At 42.8% G+C, this 21,012-nt stretch overlaps 1 protein-coding gene and 1 long non-coding RNA gene across 2 annotated transcripts in view; one reads left to right on the top strand and one right to left on the bottom strand.

The window, feature by feature from the left end:
* Positions 1-2,295: 2,295 nt before the first annotated feature.
* Positions 2,296-5,421, bottom strand: LOC146339861 (uncharacterized). The gene is made up of 3 exons (XR_014784392.1): positions 5,349-5,421; positions 4,657-4,845; positions 2,296-2,925 (listed from the first exon to the last, which is right to left on the bottom strand). It is a non-coding gene; the product is annotated as an uncharacterized LOC146339861 (long non-coding RNA).
* A 2,799-nt stretch (positions 5,422-8,220) lies between these two features.
* ACSS3 (acyl-CoA synthetase short chain family member 3) overlaps positions 8,221-21,012 on the top strand; it is an 87,795-nt gene continuing 75,003 nt past the window's right edge. Inside the window, exons 1-2 of the mRNA XM_084810397.1 lie at positions 8,221-8,685; positions 15,369-15,513. Coding sequence (XP_084666523.1) covers positions 8,342-8,685; positions 15,369-15,513 — 489 coding nt within the window. The 5' untranslated portion in view covers positions 8,221-8,341. The remainder of the gene's footprint in view (positions 8,686-15,368; positions 15,514-21,012) is intronic.

The raw sequence follows: 21,012 nt of genomic DNA, 5'->3' as shown, positions 1-21,012 counted from the left end.
AGTTCTCTGGGAACTGACCTTGGAGCGCGGGCTCCAAGGTCGGTTCCCAGAAACTGACGTATCCTATGGCTGTCTAGCCACTGACTAGTGGCCATAGGATTGCTCCCTCCACCAATTAAAAATAAAAAAGTTACCTGCAATGAAAACTAGCTGGAATTGCTCTAGTGGCGGACAAGACAGGAAATGAATATAGCACATTGTTTCTTAGACAACTGGGTCTGGAGGACTTAATTGTCTTTTTTTAAAAAAGCCCAATACAACTAAAATGTATATTAATTTTTTTCAGGCAAAGTAATAATGATTCCACATAGTTTCAGAGAGCAGAGATAAGCATTCCTATGTCCTCCTCGCAATGTGAAAATAACAATCATTATGAATGTGGCCAGCCTTCCTGGTGCTGAAAATAACGACAGGTGTTAAAATTAATAGTTTTGACACTACCAAGGATTCTTTATCATAACAGAAATGGTGTCCTGTAGATCTCTGCTCTGCTCCACCCCCATATTTCAGAAACACTTACAGGCTGTCATGTTTTTGAAATCCTTAGCTGCTATAATGACTTATTAATAGGCACTTCTAACATAGAATAATTACAATTCCTCTTACGCACTATTTCCTTGGCTTCTCAGCCTACCTATTCTGTGTCTTCAAATGTACTGAAAGGCTTAGTTATGGTTCATGAATGGAATAAAATTATTCAAGAATTCTATAAGTGGTATATACATGGGGACTGGGATATGATTACCCTAGGTATGTATTTGCTGCCTGTATATGCTTCTGTCCTGTTTATGTTCTTTTTTTTCTTGTAATGTTAGTGACAACCAAAATGTTTAGAAGTCTTTATTTAATGAAAATGTCTAGGCCACTCTTCAGTACAAGGCTGAAGAATGGCTTAGAGTGACCAGAGGGCACACTCTAAAAACAGTAAAAATAACAAATATAAAAAGAATAAATTTTAAGATAACAATATATAACAAATCACCAGTCAGGCAGATCAGTAAAAGTTAATGGAGCAGATAAAGGCTGTGGAACTCACTCCCAAGGGAGGCCAGGCTCATTCCCTCTCTGTTGTCCTTCCACTGGCAGGCAAAAACCATTTTATTCAAGAAGGCCTTTGGCCTATAAGTGGGTCTGTTGGGTTGGGTGCTGTTTCTTTTATTTTTTATTCTGTAATTGTTGTGCTTTTAATGCTTTTTATTGTATTTTATTGTTTTAATCAATTTTAATTATGCCTGTAAGCCGCCTTGAGTGCCATCTTTGGTAGAAAGGCAGGAGGCAAATCAAACAAACAAATAAAATCATGGTTAAAACCAGATTATATCACATGCTGGAACATCCCAGCAAATAAAAGTCCTTACCCAGTCCTGGAATAACATCAAAGTTGGCACTAGGTAAGATTCTTTGGGGAAGGCATTTCATATTTGGGGTGCCCAAACCATGAAGACTCTCTCCCTAGTTGCCCCCTGCCTAACTGCAAACAGGGCAATGGGGGCAGGGGCAGAATGGAGAAGGGCCTTTGATGAAGAATGTAAGGTTCAGGTAGGTTCATGTGGTAGATGGATGATGAATGAATGGGCTGTGTTTGTGTGTAAGTGTAAATAGATGAATGGATGGGGTGCTGTGTGTGCATGAGATTGTGGAGTCCCCATGCCCACTTTTGCCTTCAGCCCACCCACCATTGGCTTGTAGCTCTTGGCCCATGGGAACGCAGCCCCTGCTGTAGTTGGTCCCAGTTAATAACCTTGCAGCTGCACTTTGAACCACTTGGATATTCCACAAAGTCTAAAGAGGCAGCCTCAAGTACAGACACCTAAGGAGACAGCTCCACTGCAGTAGGTGGAAGGCCACAAATGCCACTTTGGCCTCCAGTAGCAATGCTTTTTCTAAACTCCAGACTGCTTTAACAAACTATGTCTTAAAATAAATGGAATGGGCTGTGTTCATGACAATTTCTTCTGTAATCTACCAATTTCTGTAAATCTACTTCTTAAGTGTATTAATAAACATGAGTGATTTGCTACTTTCATTAACAAACTCTGTAAGAAGTGAAAAAGAATGGTTTCACAATCAATGCAAGTTTTGTTTACATTTACATATGATATGGCTAGATCAGTGCCACTGGAGGCTGCTGGTGATTTTGCGTGCCCGACCCCTGGTATGTTTTCCACATCTTTCTTGCTACACACCACACGCTAGTCCCCAAAATATTTTTTTTACTTGCTGTAAATCATGAAAGGTGCTTTTAGAAGTAAGGAAAGTTCAGCTCCTTTTGAAGTATATTTTCAATAGAGATTTCATATAGCATACATTTTTAATAACCATGGAAATTGCAATAATGCCATTCACTGAAGAGTTTCAAGGAGTTTGATTCTGATTATTCATTGGAAATAATGACACAGCAGCATAACAACAACCTTTCTAAACTGAAAACATAGTGTAAGAATTTTAAATTGCAAATATGGCATCTCCAAACCTGACTGCTTCTGAAATGCAAATAAGCTGGAATCTAATCAATGATTATATGAAAGAAACTGAAATCTAATTAAACATGTTTTGTTGACCCTTTTTATTAGAGTGCGATCTTTATATTTTGTTTTTGTTTTAAGTAAATTATTTATTATCTTGATCATAGGTCATAACAAAGGCCATGGCAACAAAATTACACATAATAGTCTATATTGTAGCTAAAAAGTAATAATCATAAAAGGAAACACACAATAAAATTCTCAATTATGTTACCACAACAAACCAGATAGATTATTTAGATAAGAACAATGTTGCTTCACGGCCAATGCCTTTTCTGTTATTCATTTTCTGTTGGCGAGCAAAAGCTTAGTTTTTACTGTTGTTGATTGGACCAGTAACATAACGCAGGTGCAACCTTTCTGTGTGTGGGGTCCTACAGGTCTTAGATGTGATAAAAATCTGCAAAGATTTAGAATGAACAACATTTCTTTAGTTGAAACCACAGTTATATAGAATAATTGCATAGTCAGAGCAGAAAGCCTAAATAATCTGTTTGAACAAGAACAGTGCAACGATCAGTCATTTTGAGTCCAAGGAGACAATTAGAGAGCAATCCGATGGTCTCTGGGTGAGTGTCTCAGGGACCATAGGATAGGTTGGATTTCCTCCTCTTGAGGTTGGGGACAGTGCTCCAACCTCAGAAAGGCGAGTTGGAGATTTGACCCCATCCCTCAACCTCTCCCAGCTGGTGTGGAAAGAACTGCGCTGGCTGCCTGAGGTTGAAAACTCAACCTCAGAAAGGGGGGAAAAGGGGCATTCGGATGGGCGCAGAGGAGACCAGAGAGGCCAGGATACGAATTATCCTGATCCTCTGCCAGCCTCCTTCCCTTCCCCTCCTAAGCATCCCCGCTAGACAGGCTAAAAAGCCTGTCTAGCTAAATCTGTAGGGCGTAAGGACGGGAAGGTGAATATCACCTCTGCCGTTCCTCCCGCCCTGCATTGGATGATCAGACACCTCCAAGTTTGGGGGCTTCCAATCACCGAGGGCACAATTGATAGGGTATAATCCTATGCACGTTTACACAGAAATAAGCCCTACAACTCCCAGCATTCCCCAGGCAGCATGGCTGACTGGGGCATGCTTGGGAGTTGTTGGATGTTTTTCTGCCTAAACATGCATAGGACCACAACCTAAATTTATATTAATTTAAGCTAATAGTTGAGAATGCATACATGGCCTCTCATTTCAACTTGAAGTAGAAAGTTTAGATAATTCACAGTGGTTGTGATAACTCTTCATTTTGCCGTGTGGAATACATTTTGATATGACCTTTTAAAAATTGTGTACCTTTTAATGTCATAATAGGAGTACTGTAACACCATAAATCATGAAAGTTTTCATTTCTTTTCCTCTTTTCTCAAAACATTCTATAAACTGGGTAGAGGAGATTCATAGTAATTAATGTTCCTGTCATTCATTAATTTGGCTAGTTAGGTCCTGTTGTGTTCTTTAAATATATATGGATGCTGAATCACTCTGAAAGGCAATCCAGTGCAAATACAGAGTTTTCATACTGAGTGATTTCCATTAAAACAACCACTGAAACAAAGAGCTCATTCTGAAAAACAACAATGTAGACTATAACCATCCTATAATTCATGTAGTTGATTCACAGTGAAATCCTATACATGCCAACTCAGAAGTAATGGAGCTTACTCCCATGTAAGTGACGATAGGATTGCACTCTAAGGCTGCATTCTACCTGGATGTATTTAAAGAAATTACATAAATAATGTAATTTAAGCTGTGAATAAAAGTATTCTGGTTAGATTGTTGGACTGGGACTCAGGAGATCTGGGTTCTAGTCCCCACCCAGGAATGAAGCTCACTGGGTGACTTTAGGTCAGCCACTGAATCGAGAGGAGGCGGCCCAGGTAAGCTGCTTTGGGTCCCTTGCCAGAGGAAAAAAGGTGGAATATAAATGTAATAATAAATAAATAATATATGTAGAGCATATAGCGAAGGAAACAGCTGTAATAATTAGTGCTGTGCTGAAAATTTCTCCCACATTTTTTCCCGACCATTCTCATTCAATGTGCTAGAAAAGAAATTGCTTTCAAAAAGAAATTCAAAGGAGGGGAAACTTTGGAGAAATTGTCATGGGTTGTGTGTGGGGTTCTTGTGCTTACCTTACTTGTGATGTGGCTGAGGAGTATGCATGAGTGTCCTGTTGGTCATTGTATAGTATTCTCTGTGGCAGTCTGTAGCCTCCTTGGCTTTCTGCACTTCAGTGAAAGCCATCATGAGGAAGCCATCATGAGGCCATTCCTCCGGGGGCGGAAGTCAGTCAGCTCAGGAAGGGCAGACAGCCTGGGAGGCTGGAGAGCAATGGAAAAATTTAATAGAGTGAGAAAACACACACAGCACCCTTGGCCACCTCGCAGCGATTAGGTAAGCTCAAAAATAACAAATTCAAAATTCTGCCACAAAAAAGTGGCAGCCTCAATGCAGTTGATGCTGTTTGCCACCTACAGAAACAGTTGTTGTTCAGTCGTTAAGTCGTGTCCAACTCTTTGTGACCCCAACAGAAACAGTGCAATAAACCAAACACCCTTAGGAAAAAAAGAAAGAACCTGTGCTGCAATCCCTGCCAATAGTGAGCCCTATCTGTGAGAAACTGTTGGAGAATTTCTCCTCCCCAAGGAGAAATTCAGTGAAATTGTCCCCCCAATTTCTCTGCCCACAAATAGGCTGGAGAATTTTGAGAGGCCATTTGTTCACAGTTCTAGTAATAATAAGCTGAAAAGCAGATTTTTAGCAAATGGCCTGTTATAATAATTCGGGCTGTAATCCTATACACCAGGGGCAGTAAACCTCTTACAGCCAGAGAGCTGCACTTTAGTTTCAGGGAAGCTCTCAGCGGCCACATTGCATTGGTAGGCAGGGCCAAAGGCAGAAGGGGTGGGGCCCAAACACCAGCATATTTTAGTTTAGAGATCTTACTGCCAGTAGTGAAGCCTTAGGAGAGGCAATTCAACCTTTTCAAATGGGGGGGGCATGCAAAAGCACAAAACAAACAAACAAAACAAAACAAAAAACATGTGCAGATGACTGGCAGTCGGGGAAAAGGGGTATGGCTAGCTGGGGAACCTCAGAGGGCCAGATTGGGGCCCCAGGAGGGCTGGATTTGACCCTTGGGCCTGAGATTCACCATCCCTGCTATACACACTTATGTGGGTGTAGGTCCCATTGCAATCAATGGGACTTGTTTCTAAGTAGGCACAGGAGTGCCGTATCAGTAGGCACAGGATGCATAGGATTGCAACGCCAGACATTTCTTTTTATATTTTACATCCCCACTCCCCAAATATGTCCACTTGAAACTCATTAAATTTTCTCTTTCTGCTTCAGAATATCTTATCAGGCATAAATAATCTAAAGAGTAAGCAGAATGCTGGCATAAATATGCAAGTAGCTATTATGAGAAGCGGTAAATTCAGAGATAATTAAAAAGAACTAGAAAGATCTTTTAACAATGGTTTTTGTTGCTATCATGTAAGGTGTATTTTGCTCATCCTGCTAAGTGTGGATTGGAGCCCAGCTCCAAAGGATCCAAACAGAAATCAGGGCTGCTTCCAGTTGGAGGGTTCCTGTAGTGCTACCAATGAGAAGCCATTGTGCAGCTATTCTATCTTTTATTTGTTAACAGACTTTCTGCAGTAAGAGAAAAGGCACAAGAAGCCAGGGGGAAAACATGGGAGGGTTATGAGTTGAAGACAATGTCGCCTCCCCTTCTACCCTAAAATGCTGTGAATGTGTTTGCACTGTCAGTTGGCTTACACCAGGCTTCCTGCCCCTTCTGATTTTTATTTTATTTCTTAAGATTTTTAAAAGTAATGATGGAAAGCAAACTGCTGCCTTTGAGGGCCATCTTTATTTGGATTCAAAATAATAATTTTGTGTTTTGGAGATCAAACACCATCTCTGCCTTGTACTTAGGTTCTTGGACAAGTTATTTTTCTCTTAGTCTCACCAGTTTGCCTACTGGGAAATGAGTGTTTTATGACCAGCCATGCCCACCATGGTAGCCATTTTATGAATGGGCAAGTCACACCCATGGCTGCCATTTTGTCAGAGCACCCACGTCACTCAAAATTTCAACAGTGCCAAAAAGGTTGGGGATTTCAACCGAACCAAAAATTTCAACCGAACCAAAAAGGTTGGGGATCTGGAGCTTGCAGCTTATAGTACAACTGGAGCGTCAAAGTATGTTTTCTTACCCACTTTCCAACAGTTTAAAAAGTAAACATTTCAAGTATTGTTGGCATGCTCATGAAATGCCAGTATTGAAAAGGACAATATGCACATTCCACTGTAATGATTGTTGACTATTAGCCACCACATTCAACGCCATGCACTGTTTGATCCAGCAGTATTGCCTTGAGAGTGAAGGTGTGACAAACAGCTGCGCTCTTTCAGGTTTTCTTGAAGGTGAGGCTTATGTGTTCCCATAGTAACCTTCCCTGTTTGAAATCTTTTCCTGGCAATTGTCTCAGTTGGAGCCATCACTTGTTATGAAAAGTGTGTACCTCCTTTTGGTGTGAGCTGTAGAGAAAAGTGATCCTGGAAAACCCTGGCCCAGGGCCGGTGTCAACATTCTTTGAAAATAATACATATGTACTGTATATTGGTGAAAGTTTATCTCCTCCCGGGCCTTTATGACTTCTCTTGCTTTCAGAGGGTGCTTCCGTTCTTTAGAAAACACGACAGTGAAATCCTTTTCTCGGGGGTGGAGTCACACGTATTTTCTCTCTCACACCCACTAGATTCCTTCCAGGCATTCCGTAGTGGGATCCATGTGGACCCGGGCTGTCTCAAGAGCCAAGCCCACACATACGTTGGCTTGTAAAACTGCCCTGTATTCAGCCAACGCGATTCTTAAGAATGTCCGTTGTATTCAGAAGTAGTTTTGTTCAGGGTAAAATGTATGTGCGTTCCCGTTGGGCTCTGTAATATGACCCGAATACTCTCTACTTCTCCCTTGATATAGATTTGACCAATAAAGATAATGCAAGTTGCCCGCTTTTAAGACCAGGCAACAATGTCTAACGTCTTTAAAATAAAGCGATCGCGGAACGAAGATATTTTAAAGGGAATGGAATATTGCAATCCATACTGCAAACGACAGCTGGAAAGCGTAACAAAAGCAGCCAGTAAAAAGTATTTTTCCTTACTTTTTAAATATGGCTTTCCTTTGTCGATTAGAAAGCCTATTTTTAAAGAAAAGGAGAACACATCGGTTTGCAAAGGCAAGCGAACGGGAGCAGCGAGAGTGGCAACTTGTGTTAAGAGCTTCCAGACGCTGAATACGGCGGGAGTAGTAATAATAAAAATTAGAAAGTTGGCGGGTGCCTCGGTTTGCGCGGAGTTCCACGACAGCCCAAGGGCAGCAGGAGGAGGTTTATAAGCAAAGTTGGGAGAGACGGCGGGGACGACACGGCGGTCAAACAATCTCCTCACATTTTTTGCAATCAAATATTTTGCAATGTAATCAATGCCCCCTTGCTGCAAAAAAAAAAAAAGAAAAGAAAAGAAAAAAAGGGGGGGAGGGTTTGGGAGCCCAGAGCAAAGCCCGGACTGGAGCGACTCCTGCAAACTTGCGGTTTGCAAAACCAAGTGGATCCACGAGCGGGGTTTCTTTGCTCAGGAATCCAGCTCGGCTCTTTTTTGTGACTTCGGTCAAACTTGTGTAACTTCAGCTCACGCGAGCGGCGGTCTTGTTTTTCACTCTCCCCCGCCCCCGAGTCTGTCTTTCCTCCTGCTCCTACGTGGGACTGGGCCACGCGGGGATCGGCGTCTCCCGCCCCAGGGAACATGAGCTTCCTCCGCAAGACAGCCTTGCTGCGAACGGTTGCCTGCGGCGGCCGAGCCGGCTGGGGCTCGAAGGCGGGATTCGGGCACGTCGGCCGGCACGGCCGGGCGCTCGCTGAGACGCGTTTCCTGAGCCGCTGGGGAAGAAGCCCTCCGCGAGCCCGGCTCCTTAAAGGAGCCAGCGCTTCTTCCTCACGGGCAGCCGCCCTCGGAGGCGACTATGAGGCGGTTTTCAGAGCGTCGGTGGAGGAGCCTGAGAAACTGTGGGCTGAAGCGGCTGAGGGCATCGACTGGCACAAGCCCTGGGTTAAAACCCTGGAGCGGAGAGGTCCCTTTAGCACCTCCTGGTGAGTGGCCGATGAATCGCTCGCTTGGCTCCTGCTCGGGCCACTTCACGAAAGCAAGTCCTGGTAGAGTGAGGGTCGCCACGCTTTCCGCCGTCCTTTCCGTCCTCAGTAGGAGCCCTGTGACAAGCCGCCTCTCAGCAGGGGAAGCTTACAGGCGTACCATTTTTCCACCTCCCTTTCTGGGAAGAAGCGTCGCCTTTTGAATTTCTGCCAAGCATACAGCTATTAAAGGCATAGGGGTCCTGTCCGTAAGGATAATGTAGATGTCAACAATAGGATGTGAGTCAGGGTGAGCCCGGAACCTTCTTTCAAACCCACAAATCAGCCCTTAAACATTGTCAAGACGGGTGCCTCTGAATATGTGCAGAATTCACTTCCTTCACCACAGATGGCAGCTGTCCCACATATATTTGGGATTGGGGAACATGGTTTCCAGGCTGGCTTGAACCCCTCACTTATATGCTGCTACTGAGGTAGACTGGTGTTTTATATATAAGAGTAGACTTTTGTGTCCTGTGTTAATTGTGATTTGTTGGTTCAGCAAAACCATGCTTGTTCTTTCTTATGTAATCCTGGTCAGTTAACCTGTGATTTCATCTTGAATATGCACCTAGGAATTCTAAAGTTAAAGGAATGCAAACAAAAATGACCTGGTCACAGTGGATGGTGCAGCAAAATTGCTGTTGTTGTTTAGAATGAGAAACGGCAGTGATCTGGCCTCTTTGTGCCTGAAGGGTCATGGCACTGGATCTAGTGGGTGGGGGTGGGAGTGGGGAATCATGCTGCCTAATTCATCTATTTATGCCATTCATGTTTGCTTGCGTACAGGTCACAACTATGTTCAGGTTAGGAAAAACCATCCTGTTTTTTTTCCAAATGGCTTCAGTTATGAGTTTTGTTTTTGCTCTGTTGCAAACCAGATAGAATGTCCCTTTTCTGCAGTTAGTCTTAGGCTAATTGCAGTGTGTTTGTGGATTTCTGCAGGGATTGCAGCTGAGGAGGGAAGGATTAAATGTCCACCCCCCCCCATGATGATGAAAATCCCCCTTGCTCCAACGCGCATAACATTAAAAAAAAAAATAAAAAAAATCTCCTAAGGTAGTTGCTAACACACACTGACCTGGTTCACACAACATGGCTGGCTCATTTTGGGTCAGTTAACCCACGACTAGCTGTCACATGTGCTGTGGCCTTTTTGATTGCACAACCCCTGATTGGGCCAATTGGGGGTTGTGCAGTATCATCTGAACCTGGTCATAGGTTATTCGAGGGTTAAACAAGCCTCACTTGACTCATGATTTGCAGTCGGGTTAAGTGAGGGTTGTTTAACCCTTGAATAGACCACAATGACTGTGTTCAGATGACACAGCACAACCACCTATCAAGGTTATGCAATCAAAATGATGGCTGCATGCATCGAGCATGTGCCACAGCTCATTGTGGGTTAAATAACCCACAATGAGCTGGCCATGTCATGCGAACTGGCCCAGTTACTGTAATGTCTGGTTTGATGCAGAATTGGTGGCTGTCACCACTTCTTGTGGCAGCTAATGCCATAGTTTAACTATGGGCTGTATCTCTGTGAAGAAGTTCTTCCTTTTGTTTTGTTCTGAATCTCCCTCCATTCACCTTCACTGGATGGCCCTGGGTTTTACTAAAAGGCAGATGCTCAATGTTCTGGAGACATTGCATCTTGTAAACATAATGTTCCCCAGAGGCACTGCATGTTTTAAATATGTTCCCCATGCAGTGTTGACATAAGTTAGTTCTTTCCTGTGCCCTTCTAGTAGAGGTAAGAAATGTCTAAACTGGCTCTGAGTTGACATGGCAGGATCTGCAGCAGTAGGCAAAGGTCAAATTATCATTAGATATAGATCCATCATGTGTCTTTTTCCTTTCAGAGGTGATAGTGAATGCTGAGAATTTTGGACTAATGTGCAGGGCAAACCTATGCATGTTTATTTGGAAGTACACCTCACTGTGTTTAGTAGGGCTTACTTCCAGGTAAATGTGTATAGACCTAGGCAGTGTGGCACCTTTATCCTTGAAAACAAGTGGGCAACTTGTGGCCCTCAAGATGTTTTGGCCTTCAACTCCTATCTGCCCTAGTCAACATAGCCAATGGTGAGGGATGATGGGAGTTGTAGGCCAAAGCAACTGGAGGGCCACAAGTTATCCACTTCTGGAAAACCTTTAGTTCAAATCAAGGTTTCATCACTGTTTTCTGAAAACAGGGCTCTATCTGCAGCTAGCTCTCTTCCACTTTGGTGCATTGAGTTTAACATATGGAGGGGAAAAGCCCCCTCCCCAACTAGGAATGATATAACACAGAAGAATCCCATACTGGTATTACTTTTCCAGTTGTGCAGCATGTTCCTACAGTTTGGTCCAACAAATGCTCCTGGCTGTGGGCTTGGAGGTTAACCACAGTGGAGGTTAAATCCAGGCACCATGTGGACTGCGGTAGTATTCAGGCACGCATTCAGTCACCTGAAAAGTGTGATTCCTGAAAAGTGGCTATGCAGATGAACCCATCCATGTAACTATCACTTTCTGCAGCAGCCTTCCCCAACCTGGTGCTCTCCAGATACGTTGGACTACAACACCCATAATCTCCCATCCAGCATAGTTATAGTCCAACACATCTGAGGGCACCAGATTGGGAAAGGCTGTTCTAGAGTCATTGTATCTCATAATAAAAATATGTACTTCTAAAGTTTCTATCTTACCAACTGTGGTCAAAGGCAGTTTTGGACAATGATTAAACTGAAATAATATTCTACCTATATTGGAACATGGTCCTTATCCAGAAAACGTGGGTAGAATGACTGTGCGTTAATAGCCTGCTGGTTTTTTAGTTTGCTATAACTGACCTCTCGGTAAAAGCTAATCACCCTCAGTAAGGGGTGATTCATGCAATACTTCTTTAATTGTTGTGTATGTCTACAGGCTTGACCACTCCTGGAAGTGTTCTTTTGTGTTGACAGATGTAACTCGGTAATAATTTCAGCAACTTCTGTGTTCACAATACTGGAAAAAAGTGCTGCCATTATCATGGGAATTCTTGATGGCTATATCTGATGGCTGATGAGTATTTCACACATTAAGGGCACAATCCTATTCAGATAGGCGGCCGCCTCCGAACTCAGAGGTGACTGCCTATCCAATGCAGGGCAGGAGAAGCACGGAGAGGATCGTTCCCTCTGTGCTTCTCCTGCCCTGTGTTTTCGGCTAGGCAGCCGATTGCTGCTGTCTAGCCGCAGGAGGGCTGAGCGGGGAAGGAGGCTGCTGTATGACACATTGGATGTGTCGTACAGGCATTTCCGCCCTCTCCGCCCCGGAATGCCCTTTTCGGCCACTCCACACTCCTCTTGCAAGTGCGGAGGATGGGGCTGCAGTGGAATTTGGGGGAAGTTGGTTCTCTGGGAACTGACCTCAGAGCGTGGGCTCTGGGGTTGGTTCCTGGAAAACCAGATATCCTATGGCTGTCTAGCCGCTGTCTAGCAGCCATAGGATTGCTCCCTAAGTTTGTCTATCTGAAAGTGTGATTTGGAGTGATTAGGACTCCTTGGGTGCACAAAATGAGTATTGTGTGAACTGGCCCTAAGACAGTGAACTTAACTCCAACTGCTATGTACGTACATAGAATGCAGCACCCTGGTTAATGGGGTGAGTGACACTTGAATCACATGGGAAGAACTTCATGGCTTGAATGTTTTAATATATTAATGTATTTAACAAGTTGAGTCATTATATTCTAGGTATCATAATAGTTATTAAAGGAAGTTGTGTGAAAAGCAACGCAAGTAGTAAAAATAAATTCTGTGAGCATGCTGAGATTCTAAAGTAGAAATAGAAGTGCACAGCAATATAGATCAGGGATCAGGAATGTGTGGCTCTCCAGATGCAGTTGGACTGTAACTCCCATCATCCCTCACCATTGGCTAGGGCTGATGGGAGTTGCAGTTCACCAGCATCTGGAAGGCCACACATTCCCCATCCCTGATGTACAGACTAAGGCAGCCTTCTCCAATCTTGTGTTAGACTATAACCTCCATTTTTCCCAGCCAGTTATAGGCCAACACCTCTGAAGGGCACTGGCTTGGGAAGGAACAGGAAGAGATTCCAGGATTGTGATCAAGAACAGCAGTGTGTTTATTTCAGCTTGGAGTGTTTATCTTATATTGAACTTGTGGTGATAAAATCTCTAATGCTGACTGGCTGAGCTGGGGTGGTGGCACAGAATGTTCTGTTGCTTAAAGAACTTATTTGCAGTCCCACATAGAGCTGTGGCAACCTGGAAAAAACAAGAAAAGTATGGGGGTAGGGTGGGGGTGGATTTTTTCTGGGATTTTCTTAGGATTTTTGTTTAAATGCTTGAAAGCATTTTACTCATGCCATAAAATAAAATATTTTATTGGCAGCCCCCCCCCCCAAAAAAAAAAAAAAAAAAAGCCAGGGCAAGGGAATCTCAGATGAAATACTTTCATTTTTGGTATGAGTAAAATGCTTTTAAAGACAAGGTTTTACTCACTCTAAATGTGTAGGATGAAGACTTTTATGTAATACGATGATTAGAAAGTGATAATTACTGTGTATATTATTAGAGTTCAATGTTGTTATAAAATTTAACATGATATCCAAATATGCTGCTAGTCCTTAATGTGACTGTACAAGACTGTTTCTGTCTAAATAAAACATTTTTGTTTACTACCAAATTTGTGGCCCTTATTTTCAACTTTTTTATTTTTTCCTACTTCTCAGATGGGAATAACTAAGATACATGTGCTTATATAGCATAAGGTACAACATTTTGCCTGTCTGTTTCTCTCTCTCTCTCTCTCTCTCTCTCTCTCTCTCTCTGTGGTATTGCATATATTTTCAATTTTGCTTGTAAAAAAAAAAATAAGGCAGCAATCCTATACATGTATGATTTTTTTCTGTCTAAACAATTCGCAGCATTCCTGGGGCAGCATGGCTGGCTGGGAAATGGTGGGAGTCCTAGGACTTTTTCTTGTCCAAACATGCATAGGATTGTACTCTAAGGGTGCGATCCTATGGGGCAATCCTATGGGGATAGTCTGCCACCTCCGAACTTGGAGGTGACCAACTATCCAATGCTGGGCGGGTGGAGTGCGGAGGGGATCTTCTCCTCTGCGCTCCAGCTGCCCTGCATTTTTGGCTAGACGGGCAATTTTGGCTGTCTAGCCAGGATGCCTTGGAGTGGGTGAGGGGGGGAGGACAGATGGTGCTTAGGAAGTGTTGCCATGGTGCTTCTGCTGTCCCCTCCCTGCCCCCAGGAATGCCCCTCTCCCCCACCACACTGCTCTTATGAGGGCAGAGATGGGGACAAACCGTGTCGCCTATGGGGGGGGAGGGGGCAGGGAGGTGGTTTTCTGGGAACTGACCTCAGAGCGCTGGCTCCAAGCTCGGTTCCCAGAAAATGAAAAATCCTGTGGCCATAGGATTGTGCCCTTAAGCTGTAATCTTACTCCCACTTATCTGGGAGTAAGCCCCATTGAACTCGGGGGGGGGGGGGGGCTACTTCTGAGCAGACATGTATAGGATTGCATTTGTTCTTTTGAGGTTGCAATCTGTGCACACTGGGAGCAAGCTCCACTAAATAGAGTGGGTCTTACTTCTTAGTAAACATGCACTGGATTCTTTTATGTAAATGGCCTACACTTAAAGGTGCTGTAGAAAAAAATACTGAAATAAAAATGCTCTGTAAGTTTCATAAATATGCCAAATAGTACAATTGTATATATTAATTAAATTATAATGATGCATGTTGCGTTGTTAGGTTATTAAACCTAAATACATTTAGGTATGATAAGAAAATATTACAAAAATGTCCTTTTTTCCCCTTCAAAAAATCCAGGAAAAAGTTTTTTCCCCATGGTTTCAACGTTTCTGGAAATTTTACACCTCTGGTTTTGCTTCTGTAACTGAAGGGGATGTCACTTTTTCGGCTGGTATTAAAGCCTCACAGACTGAGACTGGAAAGAGATCCCAGGAGGATGTGGGAAAGCTAAGGATAGGGAGTCCTGAGGCAAAGAAGCAGAAGGAAGGGTGCTTAGTAGGGACAAAAATGGGAACCTGGAGGAAGGTGGTTTGGAGAGTGAGGCTTGCAGAAAAGGGCAGAGGAAGCATGGAACTGAAGCAGGAAAGGACTAATTGGAGAGGGGACTTTGAAGAAACCTGTCAAGGCCTGAGCTTTAAGATGCATGCAAATGTATCTTACTTTAAATGGAAGAGAACAAGCAAACAGAATGCAATCCATCCTGCCCCCCAAGTATTCTGGAATCCCATTCTGACTGAAGGTCATGCACAAGCCGAATATTGTTATCAAATCTTTTTAGGAGATATCCATAAGAAGAGCCATGCTGATCAGACCAAAGACCATCTAGTTCAGCATTCTGTTTATACAGTGGCCAACCAGCTGCATGTGGGAAGCCCACAAGTATGACGTGAATGCAATAGTACCTTCCCGATAATGTTCCCCAGCAATTGGTGTACATTGGCATACTGCCTCTGATACTGGAGGTATACTCATCAAGGCGAGTAGCCGTTGATAGCCTTATTGATAGCCTAATCTTTTATGATATCCATCAAATATTGATAAGTATTTGGAAAGGTTTACTTTTTAATTCAGTGGTTTTTATTTTTCTTCCTTTTTTTAGGTTTGTTGGGGGAGAGCTGAATATTTGTTATAATGCTATAGATCGCCATGTTGAGAATGGACAAGGGGATCACATTGCTATCATCCATGACAGTCCTGTAACAAATACCAAAGAGTTTATAACTTACAAAGAAGTTCTTGAACAGGTGTGTTTAATGGCCAGATAAAATTGAAAGAAGTAATTATAGCATGTTGGTAAAATTCCAAATACAGAAAATACATTTTTTCTGTCCACTCTGAATGCACTAGGTACCATGAGAAGGTGAAGCTACGTGAAACCTCTTTCACTTATGGTTCAGTTTATACACTTATGGCATCTGGATTATAGAATTCTCTGTACATTGCTATTGAACTTGTTCTAACAATGAATTGCTCCTCTTTCTGCTATTTTCTTGTCATCTGCTTTCTTAGTTAGTTTAATTCAGAAAATAGAGCCAACCTCCCAATTTAATTTAGTTTTTCCTTAAGGAATGTACATTGATAACAACTATATAATATAAGACTGTGCAACAAGTTAAGAACTAAAAGTGCTACTAGGAGATTATCTTTAATGAACTTTATCTGACTTTAAGCAGATGAAGAGATTTTGTAATTAATTTGCATTGAATAGCAAAGCATAAGCTTGGTTCACATGCAAACATGTATATATGACAAGTGGTGTTCGTACAATATATAAAAGAGCCATATGGATGAAAACAAAGCTGTGGTCTGGTTTCTTTGAGTGTATCTGTATTTGATGGAATGGGATGTGGTTGAAATCTTTCTCCCTTACATTGCAATCTTATGCATGTCTACTGGAAAGTAAGTCCCATGGAGTTCAGTGGTAAGCGTGTTTAGAAGTGCAGCCTCAATGCATTTTATTTACAACCTTACAGATATTCCCAGTCTGCCTCTGGGATCACTTGAGTTACACTATTTTTTCAGTGAAGATAAGGCTTCCTACTCTAGGGCAGGATCTGGAAAACCACAGAACTAGCTGTATGTACTCAAGAAGGCTTTAGATGGGCGTTTCTTGAAGAGCTGATGGTTTCCAGATTATGCAAAGTGCTTTTGAAATGGAAAGGACTTTAAAAAGCAATATGTGACATGGCATAGGGGAGAGGCTGTTCAAATGAAAGAAATAAAATATTTTGGTGAGCATGCATGAGTCTTTAGATGCATTTAAATAGGCCTTAGATTCTGGCCTTAGATTCTAAAAGCAAATGGCTGGCTTCTGCTTCTTAGTTAAATGCATCCTAGCCTTATCTTTGTAATAGCATGGTACAATTTTGTTTGCTTTCTCCCATGTAATAGTTCAAATTTATTTTTTAAGAAAAAGGTTTGAAGTATAGAAGTAGCTGCTCTGGCAAGGATACAAGTGCCTAGTTTCACACATTGATAATAGCAGAGTTCTTATTGTAGCTTGTCTGCCTCTTAAGAGCTGTTATTGTATTGTTTATGTCTTACAGCACACTTAGTCTAGATAAGCAGTATACTTTGACCATGGTTCAGTTCTCAATTCTATCATCATGTTAAAGCATGGTTTGTGGTAGCCATAGGGGCTGTTTACATGTAATGGCAGCATTTGGCAATTAACCTCGTGTCCTTGCTAACAACTTGATAGAATGGGGCACTCTATGAATGGGGTGTCATTAGTTTGTTGGGGCTTACATGCAGTGTGTGTTGTTGCAAATTGTGGGTTAATTAACCCACAATTTGCTGCTGAACACTGCCGTTCCCTGTGAACCAGGTCATAGTTTAGAACCAAAATCATGGTTTGAGCTTCCAAATGTACAGGTAAACTATGATTTGAAGTTGCTTCTTAGAATCGATTTTCTATCAGCTCAGCACTCCACCCTCTGGTGCAGTTGCCTCCATTGGTGGCGTAATGTCTGTAGGTATGGTTTGACAATTGAATGAAACATCATGCCGAACCATAATTAGCACAAAACCATGACTTGCAGTGTACTTCAAAACATTGTTTCTGATTCTGGTTCGCTGACCTGTTGTTGTTGTTCAGTCATTCAGTCGTGTCCGACTCTTCGTGACCTCATGGACCATAGCACGCCAGGCCTTCCTGTCCTGCGCTCTCTCCCGGAGTGTGGTCAAGTTCATATTCATTGCATCGGTGATGCTATCTAGCCATCTCATCCTTCGCTGTCCCCTTCTCCTTTTGCCTTCAGTCTTTCCCAGCATCAGGGACTTTTCCAGAGAGTTTTCTCTTCGCATTAGGTGGCCAAAATATTTGAGCTTCAGCTTCAGTATCTGTCCTTCCAATGAGCAGTCAGGGTTGATTTCCTTTAGGATTGACTGATTTGACCTCCTTGCAGTCCAGGGGACTCGTAAGGGTCTTCTCCAGCACCTCAGTTCGAAAATATCAATTCTTTGGCGCTTAGCCTTCCTTATAGTCCAGCTCTCACAGCCATACATTACTACTGGGAAAACCATAGCTTTGATTAGACGGACCTTTGTCGGCAAGGTGATATCTCTGCTTCTTACTATGCTGTCTAGGTTTGCCATAGCTTTCCTCCCAAGGAGCAAGCGTCTTTTAATTTCATGGCTACAGTCACCGTCTCTGGTGATCTTGGAGCCCAAGAAAGTAAAATCTGTCACTGCTTCCATTTCTTCCCCTTCTATATGCCAGGAAGTGATGGGGCCAGATGCCATGATCTTAATTTTTTTAATGTTGAGTTTCAAACCAGCTTTTGCACTCTCCTCTTTCACCCTCAACAAGAGGCTCTTTAGATCCTCTTCACTTTCTGCCATTAGGGTGGTATCGTCTGCATATCGGAGGTTGTTGATAATTCTCCCAGCAATCTTAATTCCGACCTGTGATTCATCCAACCCGGCGTTTCTCATGATGTACTCTGCATATAAGTTAAATAAGCAGGGTGACAATATGCAGCCTTGTCGTACTCCTTTCTCAATTTTGAACCACTCAGTTGTTCCATGTCTGGTTCTTACTGTTGCTTCTTGACCCTCGTACAGGTTTCTCAGGAGACAGGTGAGGTGGTCTGGTACGCCCATCCCTTTAAGAATTTGCCACAGTTTGTTGTGATCCACACAATCAAAGGCTTTAGCGTAGTCAATGAAGCAGAAATAGACGTTTTTCTGGAATTCTCTTGCTTTCTCCATGATGCAGCGAATGTTGGCGATTTGATCTCTAGTTCCTCTGCCTCTTCGAAACCCAGCTTGTACTTCCGGTAGTTCTTGGTTCGCATACTGCTGAAGCCTAGCTTGTAGGATTTTGAGCATCACCTTGCTGGCATGTGAAATGAGCGCAATTGTGCGGTAGTTTGAACACTCTTTGACGTTGCCCTTCTCTGGAATTGGAATGTAAACTGACCTTTTCCAGTCTTGCGGCCATTGTTGAGTGTTCCAAATTTGTTGGCATATTGAATGCAGCACTTTCACAGCATCATCTTTTAGGATTTTAAATAGCTCATCTGGAATACTGTCATCTCCGCTAGCTTTGTTGTTACTAATGCTTCCTAAGGCCCACTTGACTTCACTCGAGGATGTCCGGCTCAAGTTCAGTGACCGCACTATCATGGCTATCAGGGACATTCAGATCTTTCCTGTATAGTTCTTCTGTGTATTCTTGCCACCTCTTCTTAATCTCATCTGCTTCTGTTAGGTCCCTGCCTTCATTGTCTTTTATCATGCCCGTCTTTGCACAAAACTTTCCCTTGAGATCTCCGATTTTCTTGAAGAGATCTCTAGTCTTTCCCATTCTGTTGTTTTCCTCGATTTCTTTGCATTGTTCATTTAAGAAGGCCTTCTTGTCTCTCCTTGCTATTCTCTGGAACTCTGCATTCAGTTGGATAGATCTTCCCCTTTCTCTCTTGCTTTTCGCTTCCCTTCTTTCCTCAGCTACTTGTAAAGCCTCCTCAGACAGCCACTTGGCTTTCTTGCATTTCTTTTTCTTTGGGATGGATTGAGTTGCTGCCTCCTGAACAATGTTACGGACCTCCGTCCATAGTTCCTCAGGCACTCTGTCTATCAGGTCTAATCCCTGAAATCTATTCCTCACCTCCACTGTATATTCATAAGGGATATGATTTAAGTCATACCTGAACGGTTTAGTGGTTTTCCCTACGTTCTTCAATTTCAGCCAAAATTTTGCAACAAGAAGCTCGTGATCTGAGCCACAGTCAGCTCCAGGTCTTGTTTTTACTGACTGCATAGAGCTTCTCCATCTTTGGCTGCAAAGGACATAATCCATCTGATTTCGATATTGACTATCTGGTGATGTCCATGTGTAGAGTCGCCTCTTGTGCTGTTGGAAAAGAGTGTTTGCTATGATCAGCATGTTGTCTTGGCAAAACTCTATTAGCCTTTGTCCTGCTTCATTTTGTACACCAAGGCCATGCCTGCCTGTTATCCCGGTGATTTCTTGACTTCCTGCTTTAGCATTCCAATCCCCTATGATGAAGAGGACATCTTTTTTTGGTGTTAGTTCTAGAAGGTGTTGTAGGTCTTCATAGAACTGATCAACCTCAGCTTCTTCGGCCTCAGTGGTTGGGGCATAGACTTGAATTACTGTGATGTTGAATGGTTTGCCTTGGATTCGTACTGAGATCATTCTATCGTTTTTAAGATTGTACCCCAGTACTGCTTTTCCCACCCTTTTGTTGACTATGAGTGCTACTCCATTTCTTCTAAGGGATTCTTGCCCACAGTAGTAGATATGATGGTCACCTGAATTAAATTCGCCCATGCCTGTCCATTTTAGTTTGCTGATTCCCAAGATGTCGATGTTCAATCTTGCCATCTCATGTTTGACCACCTCCAGCTTACCTTGATTCATTGATCTGACATTCCAGGTTCCTAAACAATATTGTTCTTTACAGCATCGGACTTTCTTTTCACCACCAGACACATCCACAGCTGAGTGTCCTTTCGGACACCCCATGCCTCTCCTTCCTTGCTTTGGATAGGCAGTCGCCTCCGAGTTTGGAGGCGGCCACCTATCTAGTCAGGATTGAGCCCTTATCCACTTATCTGTTGGCATTTTTGGTGGCTGCTTGGAATCTGGTTCTTTAAGAAAGCATTCAGTGCTGGATGGCAATGATTTCAGTTGGTTTCTTTGCAGCCCCCTTGTGGGATATTTTTTGATGCCTCTTTCAGAATTGTGGTAATTAATTAAAAACTTAATATATGTGTAATGCTTCAGGTGCATTTTGCTAACAGAATGAGGTATAGAAAACCTAAAATAAATAAATCTGTTGTGGTTAGCCAATATGTTCCTTTGACTTTACTGATTACAGCAAACCTTTTACCAACATAATAGAATCATAGAACCATAGAATAGTAGGGTTGGAAGGGGCCTACAAGGCCATCGAGTCCAACCCCCTGCTCAATGCAGGAATCCAAGTCAGAGCATCCCTGACAAATGGCTGTCCAGCCTCATCTTGAATGCCTCCAGTGTGGGAGAGCCCACCACCTCCCCAGGTAATTGGTTCCATTGTTGTATTGCTCAGTCAGGAAGTTTTCCTGATGTTCAGCCAGAATCTGGCTTCCTGTAACTTGAGCCCATTATTCCGTGTCCTGCACTCTGGGATGATCAAGAAGAGATCCTGGCCTTCTTCTCTGTGACAACCTTTCAAGTACTTGAAGAGTGCTATCATATCTCCCCTCAGTCTTCTCTTCTCAAGGCTAAACAT

The sequence above is a fragment of the Heloderma suspectum genome, chromosome 7, assembly GCF_057233095.1.
Source record: "Heloderma suspectum isolate Gila_16-S chromosome 7, 16-S_ref, whole genome shotgun sequence".
NCBI classification, from domain to species: domain Eukaryota; kingdom Metazoa; phylum Chordata; class Lepidosauria; order Squamata; family Helodermatidae; genus Heloderma; species Heloderma suspectum.
Note: the sequence above shows the minus strand (reverse complement) of the source record. Positions and strands in the feature narration are given on the sequence as shown.